General features: G+C 55.8%; 4 protein-coding genes across 4 annotated transcripts; 3 read left to right on the forward strand and 1 right to left on the reverse strand.

Annotated features, from left to right (window-relative positions):
- Positions 1-5,390: 5,390 nt before the first annotated feature.
- CDEST_08262 (uncharacterized protein) lies at positions 5,391-6,381 on the forward strand. The gene is made up of 3 exons (XM_062924421.1): positions 5,391-5,736; positions 5,823-5,924; positions 5,990-6,381. The coding sequence occupies exons 1-3, from the start codon at positions 5,647-5,649 to the stop codon at positions 6,044-6,046; spliced, it is 249 nt and encodes an 82-aa protein (XP_062780472.1). The 5' UTR covers positions 5,391-5,646; the 3' UTR covers positions 6,047-6,381.
- Positions 6,382-9,548: 3,167 nt separating this feature from the next.
- Positions 9,549-12,735, forward strand: CDEST_08263 (uncharacterized protein). The gene is made up of 3 exons (XM_062924422.1): positions 9,549-10,102; positions 10,158-11,087; positions 11,171-12,735. Exons 1-3 carry the CDS (start codon positions 9,695-9,697, stop codon positions 12,524-12,526), a joined length of 2,694 nt encoding a protein of 897 aa, XP_062780473.1. The 5' UTR covers positions 9,549-9,694; the 3' UTR covers positions 12,527-12,735.
- A 1,035-nt stretch (positions 12,736-13,770) lies between these two features.
- Positions 13,771-15,323, forward strand: CDEST_08264 (Putative START-like domain superfamily protein). The gene has a single exon (XM_062924423.1). The coding sequence runs from the start codon at positions 14,357-14,359 to the stop codon at positions 15,212-15,214; it is 858 nt and encodes a 285-aa protein (XP_062780474.1). The 5' UTR covers positions 13,771-14,356; the 3' UTR covers positions 15,215-15,323.
- Position 15,324: 1 nt separating this feature from the next.
- CDEST_08265 (Putative stress responsive alpha-beta barrel) lies at positions 15,325-16,681 on the reverse strand. The gene is made up of 2 exons (XM_062924424.1): positions 16,267-16,681; positions 15,325-15,961 (listed from the first exon to the last, which is right to left on the reverse strand). Exons 1-2 carry the CDS (start codon positions 16,369-16,371, stop codon positions 15,731-15,733), a joined length of 336 nt encoding a protein of 111 aa, XP_062780475.1. The 5' UTR covers positions 16,372-16,681; the 3' UTR covers positions 15,325-15,730.
- Positions 16,682-17,399: the final 718 nt, after the last annotated feature.

Raw genomic sequence — 17,399 nt, forward strand, 5'->3', positions numbered from 1 at the left:
ATGCGTATTGGATAGAGGGGTGCAAACGCCCTCTCAAATTAGCCATTGAATGGCCCTCCATACACACCGACTCCTGCACCGGTATGCAGACCAACTACCAGGAGGCGCTGGTTTCCTCTGATGGAAGTTGCCGGGCGTCGGTATCTCGGCTGGTGGCAGCACTCAAGCCGTAAGTGCGAAGGTACGGTTTGGAGGAGGCTCAGGTCGTGCCCCACTAGTGTTGGTCAGAAATGACAACGTTGGTAATTTGCCGAGGAAATCGACACATCAGTTCGGCTGGTAGGCGTGTGAAACAGTGTCTGGTTCAAGAGATGGGATTGCTGGTGGCGCTCTTGGCCCGATACAGCACAGGGCAAAGTGGATTGAGATTTCGGTGACGGCAGGATCGAGAACTGGAATCCTGGCCTGGTCGATGAATGTCGGTGAGTCTGTCCACCCCGGATCGATCCCGCGCCACTCATCGAGGCTGGTGCAGGGCGCGGGCATACATGGCTGGCCGCTGGCCGTCTCGTCTTCTTGAAAGCGGCGGAAGAGGCCGCGACTCTGTAAGTTATTGACGAACAAGCATCATCAACCCATCAGGTGATATTGAACCTTAGGCAGAATTGTATAACCACCCCTGGTCGAGGCTATCCACGCCAGTGCTTCAGAAGACGGTGGAACAAGCGCGAGAGCAGCCGGGATCGCAGCCGGTGGTCCGGAAAACGAAAGGCCCAAGGTCGTCAGACGGAGGCTGCGGTCGAAAAGGAACAGTACGTCTCATCGCGGACCGAACTGGCACATATGTCAACCTCGTGGGCGCCGCTCGGACAAGGTGGGGGGGCTGTGATACACAGCTATCGGTCGGTGTCTCCTCTCGTCTTGCAGCAGCGTTCCCATCTCGCTGCGGCAAAGATACATGGCGCGTGTGGGTGCGAGGTAGATGGCGGTTGGTGACAGCGGATACTGCGCAACGTCAAGTTCGACGCAGGCGGTCGGCAGTGCAACCACCTCGAACCGGCATGTTGGGATGAGGCTGGGGGTCCCGCCTTGTGCAGCATTAAGTAGCCAGTGAGTAGATTGGATTGTGGCCATCAACAAATGCAGACTGGCGTGCGGCGGCCATCAAGGGAAGAAGTTGTTCTGTTCGTTGGCGGTTCGTCTTGTAACTCGGACTACCATCAGAGGCAATGAGTGCAAAGCATGCATCTCGCCGGCTTCAGACAAATCAAATCAATGACCAACAGGCAGACCGACGAGTGCTCGACCAGGAAGACTCCAGGAGAAAAGCCCTATCCCCATCGATCCGTGTTCGCAGGTGTGTGATGGCTCACAGTGCTTCACAGGGTAGGCCCGATCTCGCAGCCCCCCAGCACACCGTTACCCTCCAAGTTGGAAGAGAGAGCTCATGAACCTGCCCGATCGATGAGTGGCCGAGTTGTTGCAGAATGGCACGCTAAGGAACCATGGTTGTGAGAGATGGAAAGTATGGAAAAGCAAATATGGGCAGGGAATCCGTGGGGCAAGGGGCCGAGAAAAGAAAGTGGGATGGGAACGCCGAGTGGAGACGGTGTGGTGAACCAAACGCGAACCTGGATCCGGCCGGGGAAAAGAAAGTATAGCGGTTTCTTCGTCGCTTGTTACAGGATGGAAGAAAACAAAATAACGAGAGAGGAAGGGGGGGTCTTTGGTAATGTCTGTTGACTGGTGTTATCATCGTTGTCGTCGTTTTCGGGTGTGTGCAGGACGTTTGCTTGTGTTCGCGCTCAGCGGAAAGAAATGAAGGGCGGACAAGCAAAGGGATGGAAGGAAACTAGAAACAGAAGAGGGAACAGAAAAAAGAAACACGGTCGTCCTAGATCAGGGGTAGTAGTGGAACGGGTGAGCGACGGATGGCGGATGGCCGTGATGATGTTTGCTCGGAGTCTCGGAATCTGCCATTGTAGATGTACCGTTTGAGCATTATGTCCTCGTCCCAAATGTGTGTACTACAAGCATCTTTGCCCAGGTACGAAGGAAGCATGGAGTAAGTAAGTAGCATAGTCCTTCCGCGCCTGGCCCTCCACCGCTCCGGCCCCCTCCTCCCTCTCGCTCTCCCGACATGCACTGACTTACATCAGCACCTAGCTGAACAACACGCCTGCCCCCAGGTGTGCATCCCTCTCTCCCCAGCCCCGGCGCCGGTCTTACCGCTAAATGGCAGAAAACAGCGCAAACCTGAAAACGAGACAGAAACGGAAAGAAAGAGGGAAGAAAATAACGGACATGACGAGAGAGAGACTAGCTTTCGAGGGGCTTCAGCTCGAGCCAACGGAGCCCAAGGGGGGGGGGGGCTTTGAGAAGGGGAAGAATGCATTACACAGCATGACGAGTGCTTGGCACGTCGTGGGTTTTCAGAGAAGTGACTGGGAAAAAAGGAACGCGCCCATCAAGACGACACAATTGGATGGATGCGCGGCCATGGCCCAGCAGGCGCGAAGTGGATGTCAGATCTGGGAATATCTTAGCCTACCAGCTTACAGAGCACCTAGCTAGCACTAGGTACCTAGGTAGGTGAAAGGAGGGGGGGTGGGATGGGGAATTGGAGGAGAGCCGATAGGGGGAGGTGGGGAAGAGATGCACATCCACACAATCGAAAGACGGCTGCAAGATCCACTGGGATGCCGGCTCAAATAGAATACTTGTAGAACCCCCGACGACGGTGTGCGTGCGTGTGTGCGAGTGTTGTGAGTATAACCGGACGAGGAAGTTGAAGAGCAGTCAGTCGGTGCGCGAGAGGTGAGCAAGACGAGGAAGTCTTACCTACTCAATAAGGTAGAGTTTTAGTTTGGCCGCATCGTCTCGACGCGTAGGTACGTATCGAGCTCAAAGTCACCAATCGGCTGTCGCCGGCCACGAATTCCTTCCCGGAAGGGCGTTCCCCTCAGCCCCCGGGTAACCAATAGGGCCTTCCGCCGGGGCCGTCGCCGCCGCCGCCGCCGCCGCGAACGGGGCGCCGGCGTCGCAGCCGTTCCTTGTTCTGTTCTCCTCAGTCTCGCAGTCTACATGGAAAAGGTATATAAAAAATCATCTTGAATCATTTCGTCGGTTGTCCATCTTTCTCTGTCTTTCTCCTTTTGTCTCCACCTGACTACTCAGGTCGTCGTTAAGCAGGTTACAGAGAAAGAGAAAAAAAAAAGAAAAAAAAAGTATGACGACAATCTGTGACATTCTCGACATGGCTATCCAAAAAGGAGTGACATGTTGCCGTCGCCTTCAGCATGCAAAGAACGTTTGATCTTCCCCCCAGCCCTTACCAACGGTACGGTCGTCTCAGCCGCCCGGTCCAGCTTGGTCCAAGGCAAGTACACTACTTACCTAAGTAGTTCCCGCGTGCTGCAAGGCGCTCCAAACAAGCATCCCGCTCGTTTCCTCACTGCCGTCCCTGCTCCTCAATCGCCATAAGTTGTCTCTTTTATCTCATCCGTCCTGGTGCAGTAGCTCCGAGTCCACGCAAATGATGTGGCTATGTTGGCGATATCACATACAGTGACACCAGCCATGTGCAAACTGGGCAGATGTTGTAAGCTTGGGCTCGCGGCATCGGTACCTTGCGTTGCTACTATCTCATGCACATCGGCATTACGAATGCAACGACTTAGACACCATCACGGAAGGAAAGAAAAGCCCCGGTCTCCGGCAAACGTCGTTCGCCCCCCCGCCCCCCCCTTTTTCCGCTGCCATCCAACTCAGTCTGTGCATTTCGCGAGTCAATCATCTTCTTCGGGCGGCTCAGGGTTACACTTCCGCCATGAGCGCCTTTTCATCTACTGCCGAAATCGACCACATCCTCCTTGAGTGGAGGCAAGACTTCTCTCTGTATGTAAAAAGAAAGGTGCAAGAGAGGATCCCAACCGGGGAAAGGTGCGCCGTTTGAGCGTCCACGTCGGCGCGCCCTCTCCGCCCATACGTGCGAACCAGACATACGGGAAAGGGGTGGAGTGGTCTCTTGGAGTCCTTCCAGGCTTGGTTTACGAGAAATCACCACGAGCTTACGGCAAAGTCGCAGCCAGAGGGAATCCCCCCCCCAGTCAGATCCTGGGGCAGATCGAACAGAGCTCTGGAACATCCACTCGTCTGGGCTCTTTTTCTGCTCGTTCCCTGCTCGACCCTTGCTGCAGTAGCTTTTCGATCGACTGCCCACCAGGGAGCCAATGAGCGACCCGAGAACATGGGGGAATGGATTGGGGAGGAGGGTATTGCATGGTCGGGGGGTCTTGCGTTGGAGGGGGAATTGAACAGATCCCCAAGTACTTAGACGGACATCATAGCGCTGGCTTCACACTTTGCTTTGCATTTCGTCCGCATTGCTTTGCCTTGTATGGGTGCGTGTGCCCCGACTGCCCGTCCCGTTCCAACAAAGAAGAAGAAATCGAACGGATTCAAATTCCGGAAGCGCCGCCGCCAGCCGCGACCTGCACGTGCCTCCCAACAAGCAACAAGCCGGGCCACGTCTTTAAAAGTCGTGTCCCGCCTTCAGACTCGGGCTGCTTTTGGGCTTGGAGCTGGTCCAACCCTGTCTCACTTTGACAAGAGACAAATTGTGAGATGAAATAAACAAAATAGCCAAAAATCCACACCCTTAAGAAAAACAAAAGGCAGGGCGCCATCTCAGTCACACACATCCCCAAATCCCCGAAAGTCAGAAAACGCCCGCCAAGGCGAAGAGGTCATGTATCCAGAAAGAAAAGGGACAGAGAGCGAGAGCGAGAGACAGACAGAGAGACAGAAAGGCAGAGGAACAGAGAAGCAGAGAGGCAGAGGCAGAGAGAAAAGGATACATGACAGACAAGTGCCTGTACACTCTCACACGCATACGTCCGTTCCCGATGAACAATTCTTCAGCCACCACCCGGGGGCCTTGCCCGCCCCACCTTGTCCATCCAGTATCCTCCCCCCTCCTCCCCTCCTCGAACAGAGTGATCCAGGATCTGTTCCCCAACGTCTATCCTTGCTAGACAAGGCCGATGTACAGAAGTAGTGTACATGTGTGAAGTAGTGTACAAGATCCTGGTAACTTGGATGGCGCCACCATCGTCCATCGCTGGACTACCACTGATACGCCTCCCCCCCCAGGGGGGGGGGGTCGGTCTCTGCTAGTCCCGCACCAGAGAATGTGATATGTGCCATCTGCACTGTACCGGTCTCCCGGCCTGTTTCGTTTCTTTTGCTTGCTGCTGTTGCGGTTGTTGCTGCTGGTGGCCTTCCGCCGGTTGCTCGCCGATTGATTATTATCAGATGGCACTGCCATATTTTCTTCTTGCACTAGTAACCAGAGCAGGGACTTGGAACACCCGCTCCCACTCGACCTCTTCTCCCTCACCCAGCCTACCCGGTCCTTGCCAGCTTTGACGGCCAGTGCTTTGTCCTCGTCGTGCGGGTTCAAAGAAAGCGGCAAAGTATAAGAGTCCACGGGTGCCGCCTTGATCTCTGCCTCGTCCGGATCACCATCACCATCACCATCATCGCATACATCAAACCAAGTCCGCAGCCTTGTCTGAAGCTTCGCGCCCCACAACTCAACCTGGATACCTAATTCTCATCGCCCAACAACTCGAGAGCCGGGAACCACACAGACCGCACAACGACCGCCTTCACTATCACACTTAAGTCCCGCGTGCCGCCATCATGGTCTGCTCCGCGCAATATCAGGTCGACAAGGCCGCTTCCCGAGCCCAGCAGAAGCCATCATCGTCATCCAAGAGCGGTTCGAAACAGGTGAGCAAGCCCGGTTGCACTCCACATTCACACCCAACAGCCAAAAAAAAAAAAAAACTAACTCTCGTGGCAGTATCTTCTCCCAGGTATTCGATGCCCTACGTGCCATGCCTCAGGTAAAGAGGTGTGGGTACTACCCGGAAAAGAGTGCGGCTACTGCGGCACCCCCTGCGGCTAGGCCAGCTCATGTGAGTTTCTTTAACTTCCTCCCACGTCATACCGATATGTGGCGGTGAGGCTGACTCTTGAACAGTCCCAATGCCCCCTCGATCTGAACAGGAGTCAAGTTGCTCGGACTGTGATGCGATGATGGGAACCATCAAAAACTATAACGATACCCTGGGACAACGGTGAATGGCGACACACAAGGGCTACGAGATGGAGGGGCTGTGTGTGTGCGTATGCGTATGCGTGTGCGTGTGCGGGCAAGGCGACCGACGAGTGTGTGTTCGACTAGGAGGATTTCATTTTTCGTCATTTTTCCTTTGTGAGGGAACGGGGAAAAAAGGGGCAGATCAAAAACGACTGGGTGGGCCAATCTGGGTACTGGCCCTGTAACGTTAACGAGCCATGTCTGTCCGATTTTCAGATCGGCTTGCGCAAGTGGAGGGGCACATCGGGCTGGAGGGGGGGGGGGGGGGGGCGGAGAACGAACAGAGGGGTAACAAACGACATGGCATACCAACCGGCGCCTGGGACTTGGGGCTTGGAAGGGAGTTCGGAATTGTAATGATAGCCATCTTGAATATGCTTGCTTTCAAACTAGAGACGTACGACAAGAAGAACTTCTTTTGTTCGCTTCGACAGCTCGCCTGCTTCCTGCTGGACCGTTGGATGCCGCTCATCGAGGTACGCAGGTGTGCCGAGGGGAGCTACATGTGCGATACTCCGATGGACAAAGATTCTACCACCATCGATCTTGGAACCACCGATGGAGTGAATGCATGCAGGCCGACAAGTACCAAGCATGGGGCCAGAACACATGGCGCGGCTCCCGATCGCGACATTGCCGGACGTGCTTTCGCTCGGAGATACGGCCGCCATATTGGATTGGTGCTTGTCGAGCCCGCAGCTATGTCTGCGACGATTTGGCTGCAATGCCTGCTGCAGCTGCAGCTGCATGGTGGAGGCCGCTCCTCCCCTGAGGCGTCTATCGATCAAGATCGAGGTGGCATCGCGGTTGGAAAGGGGGAAAGAGACGAGGAGTGGAAAAGCAAAGAGGTGCTTGGTACTCTGCCTCGGTGCGGAGAGTGCGGAGAGTGTATCCGTAGTATCAGGTGGTAGTCCCGACCTGACTCTTGAGTCTTGAGGGCAAGATGGCGTTGGACAGAAACCTGGCAGTTGGCGGGCCCATTGAATTGTCCAGATTTAGCATAAGGTTGCGAGCTGCACGCACTGCAGGCCCTTGGGCCCTTGAAAGATGACAAGTCGTTACGCGGCCCGGGGGGGGGGGGGGGGGGGGGGGGGGGGATGCAGTGCGGGTCTTAGTGACTATCTAGCTCACTACCTAGGTAGGTACGGTGAGGATTGCTGCAGCGGCGGAGGGGCAGCCTACAACAGGGAGGTGAGGTCGGCATCGCGGGTCACAAACAGCGGTGATGGATAACGAACCTCGGCCTACATGGTCCCCTTACTACACTAGCACACGAGCAACCCAATCGATCCCAACTCCACGGTTCCACTGGCGCATACAGCTGGAGCTGGGAGCTGGATCTGGCTCGTTTCACCAAACGGTCTACAGGGTGCGTGGAAAAGCCACTCATATGGCGGGAGATGCTAAGGCCAGTTGAGAGCGTCACAGCTGTGGCCCGGAATTTACGTGCAAGACTTCTCAGCTGGCCAACTGGCTGACCGATCTGAGTTGCGTTCCGAGGGGCGGTGGTGAGCGGCTGTGTGCGAGCCGTGGTCGACAAAAAGCAGGCAGAAGAGGGCCGTGTGGGCTTTCTCGTCTCGCGTCGTAAGACATGCGAGCTGTCACAAATGATGACACGGGCAGCCCAGGTCTGCTCGCCAGGGAATACGTTGCAGGATGGGGAGTACGGCAACAACGATCCGGTGAGCTTGTTCTTTGTGCCAGCCGGATACGCCCTGTTGCGCGAATGGAGTCGATTTGGTGACTTGCCAGGGCCATCAGGAGGCCGATGGCATCCGCAAACACCACGTTGGCGATGTGTGGACCAAGTGCAGCGAGCAGCACATTGATGTGAAGAATGATGAAGCTTGGCCTGCTCACCGTTGGTTTCGGAGGGAGGTGGACGACGCGGACGTGTGGGAGCCTAGCAGAAGAAACAGCGGAGAGGAAAGGTGGAAGAAAAAGGAAAGAAAAAAGCAAAGTTTGATTGACGCGGCCATGCGCAGAAGTTGAGATTTGACCACTTCTGTGGCCCATCTAGCCCAAGTTGGCAGCACTTTCCATCATCCTTCATCAGGTGCTCCCAGAGATCTACCTAGGTAGTAGGCCCTTAACTAGGTAGGTAGGCCCTTAACTAGGTAGGTAGGCCCCTAGCAAGCAAGGTGCCGAGATAGGTCCGCTTGTTCCTCAGGGTGTTCCTCCCCATCCTAGACAGGTCTGACTGAGTCTGTGAACCATTCATCGCAGACATGCATCCATGAAGCCGCGTCTGAGTTGAGACACGTTCGTTCGATCTCCGACTTGGGGGCCGACATGTTATTCGGGCCCCTTCCCTCGTGGGACACCCCTTAGCTCCCCCGAAGGTACCTCACGAGCAACATTCTCAAGTCAAGTTTCAAGACAACTCGTGAACCCAACAGTCGAATCCCCGACCCTGCCCAAGAGCGCATGTATTTCTTCATCACCTTGGTGATAGAAGTGGAGTCCGAACAGTCTAGCTCTTGAGGCTAACACTCGAGTCTTATTGTTGACAATGACCTATTCATGGGGGCGTGGACGGCACTCATCATTGAGACCTGGGTAGAGTAGACTCAGAAAAGTAACTAATAATATCCACCCACCACGGTGGTTGAGTTGACTCTTGAGTCGTGGCGTCTATTTACTCAGTCGTCTCACCTTGCTTTTTGAAAGTCATCGCCGCTTCAGCCCTGTTCATCTCCATGCTAGATGCTGCAACCGATGCTCTTGCAAGCAAGCAGCCCACAACATGTCTCAAGTCCCCGTCAGAAATCTCATCTGTCACTTCAGAGAGCCTCGACCGCCATTACTCTTCGATTACTGCCAACGCATCAAACATTGCGAATCGTGGGGCTATGGCATGATGTTTTCTTCATTGTCTTGTGCTTTTTCCCTCGTCACTTTCCTTTTTCCTTGTTTCAACCGCTTCGTATGCAGCAAGGTGACTTGCAGTCTCCACAACAGCCGACATTGCTGAGCAACTTGAGGCCTACAACTTGAGGCCTACAACTTGAGGCCTACAACTCCAAGGGGATTGTTAGTTGGTTGTGTGGTTGTGTGAAGTCTTGACGTACACAGAGTCTACACTAGATAGACACGTGCACGTGCATCGAGCATCAATCAACCTCACTCGTCTCAGCGCAACCGGCAGGCCAGCGGAAATCCAACGGCTCTGGTTCCCAGTTGGGGTCCTTAGTTTGGGGCCTTGAACCCCGCACATGGGTACCTGTCAACCTAGGTACTCGGGATAATTGAGCGCCCAAAGTATCTCTCCATACAAAGTTCTATGTGACGGTACGGGTACCTGTCGAATCAACCCCTCTCCACCCTTCTTCAAAGCCCAATGACAGTGCCTGTCCACCCGTAGCCCGTCCCCCAGAGTTTGAGAGCTCATCCGGTCCACCTTGTTGCCGTCCTGAACTTCCCCCCGCCACTTCCCGGCGCCCAACTCCCTGAGCCGCCGCCGTCGCAAGACTTGCGCCGAAGAGGTTCTGCAGCCATCACCATTTCCAACTCAGTAGTAACACACGTCGCGGCCCCATCTTCCATCCTCCTCCAGTCCGCCGCCCCCCTGCCGCCGTATATACCATGAACGGTATCGACATCCTTTGCGATGCCGCTGGCTCCGACATGCTCAACTCCCTCTACTCCCCGCCCGAAGTACCGAAAGAGCCGGCCCAACATCCACCTCAGCAGCTCGGGAAGCGCAAACTAAGCACATCTGACACATCGCCCTCCTCGATACACGTCTGCCATATATGCAAAAGAGTCTACGAGCGAGCCGATCATCTGACGCGCCATCTACGATCCCATGAGAACGCCCGCCCCTACCAGTGCTCCCGATGCCCCAAGCGATTCAACCGCGCCGACCTCCTCACCCGTCATGAGACAACCCACGACCGAGACAACGCGGACAAGGGCAGAACATTCATACGCAGAAGCGATCGAGCCGCCGAGGCCTGTCTGAACTGCGCCGCTTCCAAGTCAAAATGCGAGGTAAACATTGGCCCAACCACGTTGTACCCTGGCCACGACACTGATGCCCACATAGGACGCCAAGCCGTGCTCTCGCTGTCGCTCCAAGAACCTGCCATGCGAAGTTGCTTCCAAGCGCACACATCCGCATCGGTCATCAACAGACGGTATTTCAACGCCGTCTGAAACTTCCACGATGCATCAGAGTCTTGACACGAACGGTGGCATGGATCCCGGCTCGGCGTATGGCGGCTCCAAAATGTCGCTCGTGCCTCCGAATACCGACATGGCCCACGAAATAGACACAGCATCTTTCATGGACGATGGGTTTGCGGGCCCCGTCATCGACATGGTGATGGACGACATGGTCAATTTCAACCCGGTACACAACTACTTTCAGGACATGGACTTTTCCTCGTGGGATCTGAACTTTGACGCTATAACCATTCCGCAGCCCGAGATCAACCAATCTCCTGAGTCTACTACAACCAGCCGGTCAAAGTCGAACGCGCGCAACGCTTCAAAGGCGCACGCCGCCTTTAAACGGTCGCCCTGGCTGTGGGAGCCAGGCCCGAAGGACTACGCGCTTCATTACGCAACCCCTCAAGACAAAGAACGGCTTGTCCTGGACGATGGTACCTTTGCGAACTCTCCCGCTTTCTATAAACTTATCAGCACCCCGGGGACCAAGCTCAAAATGACGTCCTCGTCGAGAGACAGTCTCTTGGCCATGGTGGTGGCTAGCACAGTGCAGAAGGGCAATCGTACTCGCACCCCATCCTTCCCGACACTGGATCTCCTGAATCATCTCGTCCAGGCTCATTTCATTCATGATGAGCATCAGAGCGATAGCTGGATTCACCTAGCGACCTTTGACGCCGCAGAGGCGATACCTGAGCTGCTCGCCGGTATACTATCGAGTGGTGCGACTTATATATCCATCCCAGCGGTTTGGCAATTTGGATTCTCGCTCCATGAAGTCCTGCGGCTCGGACTAGCAGATTTGGTACGTGATCCTGGACGTGTATAGCATCCGTCAGGGGCAAGGCCAGGCTGTCATGCTGACAGACCGTTGCTGACATACCACAGTTCGAGAGTTCGAATTCCTCCACCCGAGATCTCGGCGCACTCCAGGGCTACATGCTCAGCCTGGACATAGGCATCTGGAGCGGATTCAAGAGAAAGATGGAGATAGCGGAAAGCTTCTTGCAACCTATCATGACCATGCTCAGACGCGCTGGTAACTTCTCGGCCCCGCCAGACTCGTCAGCAATCATTCCGACGCTCGCCGACCCTCCCGACGTGCTGGATTCAAAGTGGCGCAAATTTGCCAAACGCGAGTCCTATAAGCGGCTTGTGTTGCACATGTTCTTTCACGACATACAGTCATCCATCGGGTTTTGCAAGAATCCGCTGATGTCATATACCGAGCTCAACTTCGGTCTTCCAGCCTCCCGAGATTTGTGGCGAGCCCGGTCTGCGGAGCAATGGAGAAACCTGTACTTGGCCAAAACCAATGCTGCACCAGATAGCCCTATCCCTCGGGTGTCGGAAATAATGCATTGCACCGAAATCCTAGATGATTTCGGGCAGTTGGTCGACACGGAACTTTGCTACATGGCTTTACTACATGGATACTGGGGCCAGATATCGGCATACCGCGAGGGCATCAAGTTCTACGCGGACGGGATCTCGAGCAAGAGAAACACGACGCACTGCCTCTGGCTCAAGACACAGTATCAAGAGCTGTATCGCGACCTCAACGAATTTTCGACCATGATCCTCACTTCTAAACGGCCAACAGCTCAGCTTGCAGTCATGTCGGAGGTGCTCATGATGCTCCTTCATGTTTCTCCCGATGTCCTCCAAACGTTTGCGGGTAAGGCAGGAGAGGACGAGGCTCGTAGGACTTTTGGCCGTCTGGAAGAGAGCTGGGTGACGACATCCGAAGCCCGCTACGCCATCTGGCATGCTGGCCAGATCTTCCATCACGCGCGACAACTTCCGCCCGTCTCCCTTCGCGAGTTCAATGCCATCGCAGTTTATTTTGCGTGTCTCACCCTTTGGGCATATGGCCTGCTGTCGTGCTCTTTATCCAGGCAAAGCTCAGACCAGGAGATGGGCAACGGCACGGGCCGCAAGCCCAATCCGGAATATATTCTCATGGACTCGGAAGAAAACCGCGAGACGAGGGCTTTCCTGCAGCTGAATCGCGGCGTGCCTGGGCTAACGCTCAACGGGGACCCCGCCGACGGCGTAGAGTCGCTATCTAATCCGAACGTGGTGTTGTCCGTTGCGAGGGACATCCTGCGGAATAATTTCCCTGTTGTCTCGGAGCCGCTGCCGCCTCTTGTCGAGAGCTTGAAGAGACTTCTGCAAGACCTGGGCTCCGGAGCAGCAGGGAGGCCGTCGAGGGCGGTGAGCGAAGACAACTCCCACATCTGATTGCATTGCTGGCATCTGGATTCTCGATTCTGAAATTCAATTTACGCAAAGCGACGGCGTCTTTTATGACAACAGGGCGTGTATAATCATTACCTTCAATGTTCTTTATGAATACCATGTATACCAAGGAGATGGCGCAGGAGGCCATGGGAATAACGCAGTTTGTTTTCTATTACATGAAGCCAACCAAACAACACTCGTCCCTCGGTGAAGCCGCTCTCCCAAAAAAAGCCATGACAGGGACGCACATTGGCCTAGAAGAAATGGCCCACGAGAGGCTGGATCTTACTCTTGTATAATCAATTTCATTCATGGAATTGAGAGCGCTTGATCCGAACAAGGCGCTTCCTGCAGGTACCCAGGCGGACACAGCCCGTCATTGGCACTGGCTCCCGTCCGAAGCCTTGTGAAACTTCCCGATAGTATAACCGAGCCATGTGGTTACTTGGACGAATCCGCAATCCCCCCCCCTTCTGGTTTATCTCCATGGCAGGAGGGCTATTTATTCTTGCAGAGGGGAGGAGAACCGCGACACCGATGATGACGGTCCTCAAAGGCACCGACCGCAGAGACATTCGACTCCCTACCTTGTTCCACGATGAGAATCCTCGGCCCTAAGCTTGGAAAGCAGTGCCTTGGACAACCCGAAGACGAGGGGTCGATGAAGAGGATTGAGTTTGTCGATTGGGGACAACATTTCGAGCCATGACCGCCTCAACCCCTAACCAGAAACCTAATTGCCTCGCGGGCGGGAAGAGAAGATCGAGGCGGGGAATTATTCGTTTGAATGATGGTTCGCCTACGATCCTTTTTCCGATGGTATTTGTTAGTACCTGAACAACCGCGCTCGTCTATGTAGGTGCGCTTGCCGCGCTGTTGTTGTTAGCATTCCGCCCGGGGAGGGGGGACTCGGCACCAGGACAACCTTGCGTGCGTCGACGAGGCAAAACCCAGAGAAATCATTGTACATTGCAAAGCGACGGCGCGGTTCGGTCCTCAGTTCGGACCTAATTTCAAATGTCAACCCGTTTTCATACCTAGCCTCATCCACAGCTAACCAATTCACGCCAACCACGTTCTTTGGGTGAGGGTCCCGGGCCTTGACCCGGTCTCCGCTCCGTTGTCAATCGCCGAAACTTGCGATCCCTGCCTTGCCAGTGGGGCCATTTACTCCCGCCCAGGTCCCCCGGACTTATTCGGAGAGGGGCTGAGCGCGGTTGGCCTGGAACCTCCTTCGGAGAACATCATCACCGTCACAGATCCGGGGCCTCTTCTCCCCCCTCCCCTCCCTCTCCTTTCCACCACTCACTCACTTAGTTACGTCTCCATTCGTTCGCCTTGCCCTCTTCATCCTCACCTCGCTCTATGCCTCTGTCGCACGCACAGCAAGCATCGCTTGGGCCAGGCTCGCTGCACCCCTCAACCCCTTCAACCCTCATCCCATGACGCGCATCTCCTCACGAGACCAGGAAGTCTAAAGCCCAATCCCGCCCATTTGATACAATTAACCTGAGTCGCCCCCGTTTCTGTTTTCCCCTTCCTTCGACCGCCTTACTTCACGCTACCTACGCACGTACACTTTTTCTACCCAAGCTTTTCCCCTCATATACCCTTCCCTCTCATCTTCTTCCGTCCTTCACATCAACCGTCCATCCCCATCCACCTCCCCATCAACCGTTATACCCAGAGATACCCAATACCAGATACCCGATACCCAATACCCGTACCGCCCCTTTTATTTATCCATTCACATACCCAACGCTCCATAATCGTCATCCGCACAGACAAACAATCAATCAAACAAACAAGCAAGCAAGCAAGGAAACAACCATGGAGTCCATACGCCAGAGAATCCAGATCCCCGACTCCATCAAGCAGATCCCCGACCAGCTCAAGCCCAAGTCCCCCAAGGCCCTCGACAAGGGCGCTGACTCCATCCCCACCTCGCTCACGCCCACTCCCGTCTCACCGCCGCTGGCGACCCCGTCCCACGGAGACCTCGGCGCCGTCCTGACCATCGCCTGCGCGACGCCCATCGCCGCCAAGCCCACTACCGTCCTCGCCACCGTCCTCAACCCGGCCACCTACCCAACCTGGAACACCTTCGTCCCGCGCGCCACCGTCTCCCGCCCCTCGGGCCTCGCCGTGCCGCCCATGCTCTCGGGCGAGCCCTCCATCGCCAAGCTCCAGCCGGGCGAGCTCCTGCTCGAGGGCACCCACGTCACCTTCGAGGTCCACATGACGCTCGACCCGGCCAAGACGACGATCAACCAAGCCCTCGTCGTCACCAAGCTCGAAGAGTTCACCCGTGCCGACGCCGACGCCAACGGCGAGACCCACCGCGGCCGCAAGAGCTACCGCGTCTGCTGGAAGACGGGCGGCCTCGTGCCGCCCTTCGTCCTCAAGTCCGAGCGCGTCCAGGAGTTCCTCGAGACCGAGGACGGCACCGGAACCGAGTACCGCTGCTGGGAGACCTTCTACGGGCCCTTCGCCCAGGTCCTGCGCTTCACCATGGTCAGCCAGCTGGAGACCGGCTTCGCCGCCTGGATGGACGGCCTGAAGAATCACCTCGAGGGGAGGACGGCCCAGGCCCCTGCCGCCGCCGCCGCAGCTGCTGCCGTAGCTGCTCCCGCGACCACTCCCGCCGCGGCGCCGGCCGCGGCACCGGCCGTCGCTGCCGCTTCGTGATACGTGTGCGTTGGATCACTCGGGAGGGAATCTCTTCACTTCTTTCTTTTCGATCCGTACCTGTTGTATTTCCCCCCTCCCCCAACGTTCTCTCCGTGTTTGCACGTCCGAAAACGAGGCGGGCGGTATAAAAAAAAAGAGAAAAAAAAAAGAACGCCTGCAATGACAAGAAGGGCCGGATTGACGATCGTTTTTCTTGGTTTCAAAGTAGGGGGGGTTGGGTTTCCGTGTACGCAAAGTAGCTTGATACCTGTCCATAACCGGCAACAAGGAGTTTATTTGACAATTGATCAAGGAGTGTATTTGACAATTGATTTTCTTCCACCCCGAGGAGAAAAGAAGAAAGGGAGAAAAGCCGAGACCCCCAAAGGGAACGAGGGAAAACCGTTGCCGTAAACAGCCCCCCGTACCATGGTCCCATTTGCCCATTCCCAAACGCTTCATCAAAAGGCCATCCCTCTATATATCTCTATCTCTCTCTCCCTCTCTCTCTCTCCCATTACATGATTGACCGTCTCACAGCTGGGCCACGGCCTGAGGCTCAAAGTAGACGGACATAATGCCGGTGACGTTGACGTTCTCCTTGACAAAGACCTTGATGGCGCCATGAGCGGCGCACTCGTCGTCGTAGTATCGCATGTCGTCGAGCGAGGCGAACTCGGTCTTGCAGACGACGGTGTAGCCCTGGCTGCGCGGGTCGTCGATGGCGGGGCCGACGACCATGGAGAGGATGTACGGCTTCCCGTCCTGCGAGCGTGGTCAGCTTCCCTCCGTGTTTCTCTCTTCCCCCGTGGAATGGACCGGCGGTGCTGGGGGGATGCGGCGAGGACATCGATGTGGCGGATATTGATATGCATTGTGTGACAGTTTGGGGGAGGTGTTATTCGGGGAGGTGACGGATGAGGGTGGTGGGGCCGAGTCCCGATGTCCCGGGGCCGATGAATGGGGTGCCCAGAATCGGGCGCCGGCAGGTGAAAATGAGAGAAAAAAAAGGGGCAGAATGAACAAGACGACGACGAGTCCCCAGCACGGAGCTGTCCCTTTTTACCTACCTTCTTCTGGTTTTCCCCCAAGATCTTGTACTGCTCAATCAGGCTTTGTCTCTGCCCCTCGTCGGCAATCTTGAACATGGTGACGCGATGGATCCGGCCCGCCATTTTGGGTTTTCTTCAGTCGGCACGTCTGTGTTTTGTGTTTTGTGTGTGTGTGTCCGTGTCCGTGTGCGCGCGCGTGTGTGTTTTGTTCCCGCTTCCTCACTTTTCTTCTTTCCTTGCGATCTAAATTCCGTGTCGTGGTAGAAAGAGACCGTCGTTCGGAAGAGCGCGTGCGACGGTGATAGTGGTGCTTCAGGGCCGGACTGTGGAGGACACGTTTGGGGGCCAAAAGCCGAGAGACGGTAGCAGCGTGGGAAGAGTCTGTGGGGGGTACAAGTATTGCTCGTGGAGGAATGACAATCGAGAAAAAGGGGAGCAGGCAGAAGAGAAGGGAACGACGGGGGGCATAGGGAGGCTAGCGGAGAGTTTATATCTCGGGTTCCTCGAGGGGGGGGAGGGCGTGGTGAGTACCTAGTCAGTTTGTGCAAGGCAGCTAGCTCGTTCGTTACCTGCTCCGTTCTAATCGCCTTGCGGCGATCGGTTGAAGACGGGGGTCGTGCGAGGTGGGAGCTCCTGAGCTTTCCGTCCGGCTGCTGTTGCTGCTGCTGCTGCTACTGCACTCTAAGGGGGGTTGTGTGGCGTGTGTGCGTGCGTTTGTTTGGTTTCGATGCAAGAGAACCTTGGCGAGGTACCTGAGCTCCTGATGCCAATACAGAGTATCCCCGCCCGACCTCACGTAGAAGTCACACAGCGACGGTGGGGGAAAAGGGGGGAGGAGGAGGGGGGGGGGGAGGGACGGCACGACTGACTCCACCTCCAATGGCACTTGCGGCGCGTGTCTTCACGACTTTCCTCGACGAGGGCGTCTTGCACACATAACCGCGGACTTACACAACGCCTCTTTGGCTTCTTCCATTGTTTCGGGGGGTGGGACGATTTGGGGGACCGGAACCCGTCGTCGTCCCACCTCTGTTTGCCCCGCACACGGCGACTTTGAGAGACAGCAAGCGCCAGGCCGACGGACCCCCGAAAAACAAGCTTCCTATACCCTCCGGAATACCCTCGCCAGGCGCCCGTCGTATTCCGTGTCA

This window comes from Colletotrichum destructivum, chromosome 5 (assembly GCF_034447905.1).
Source record: "Colletotrichum destructivum chromosome 5, complete sequence".
In the NCBI taxonomy this organism is placed as follows: Eukaryota; Fungi; Ascomycota; class Sordariomycetes; order Glomerellales; family Glomerellaceae; genus Colletotrichum; species Colletotrichum destructivum.

Coding starts and splice junctions, on each gene's coding strand:
- CDEST_08262 (XM_062924421.1), top strand. CDS start 5,647: ATGGTCTGCTCCGCGCAATATCAGGTCGACAAGGCCGCTTCCCGAGCC. Junction 5,737..5,822: donor CCAAGAGCGGTTCGAAACAG/GTGAGCAAGCCC, acceptor ATCTTCTCCCAG/GTATTCGATGCCCTACGTGC. Junction 5,925..5,989: donor CTGCGGCTAGGCCAGCTCAT/GTGAGTTTCTTT, acceptor ACTCTTGAACAG/TCCCAATGCCCCCTCGATCT.
- CDEST_08263 (XM_062924422.1), top strand. CDS start 9,695: ATGAACGGTATCGACATCCTTTGCGATGCCGCTGGCTCCGACATGCTC. Junction 10,103..10,157: donor CTTCCAAGTCAAAATGCGAG/GTAAACATTGGC, acceptor ATGCCCACATAG/GACGCCAAGCCGTGCTCTCG. Junction 11,088..11,170: donor GGCTCGGACTAGCAGATTTG/GTACGTGATCCT, acceptor GACATACCACAG/TTCGAGAGTTCGAATTCCTC.
- CDEST_08264 (XM_062924423.1), top strand. CDS start 14,357: ATGGAGTCCATACGCCAGAGAATCCAGATCCCCGACTCCATCAAGCAG.
- CDEST_08265 (XM_062924424.1), bottom strand. CDS start 16,371: ATGGCGGGCCGGATCCATCGCGTCACCATGTTCAAGATTGCCGACGAG. Junction 15,962..16,266: donor TGGGGGAAAACCAGAAGAAG/GTAGGTAAAAAG, acceptor CCACGCTCGCAG/GACGGGAAGCCGTACATCCT.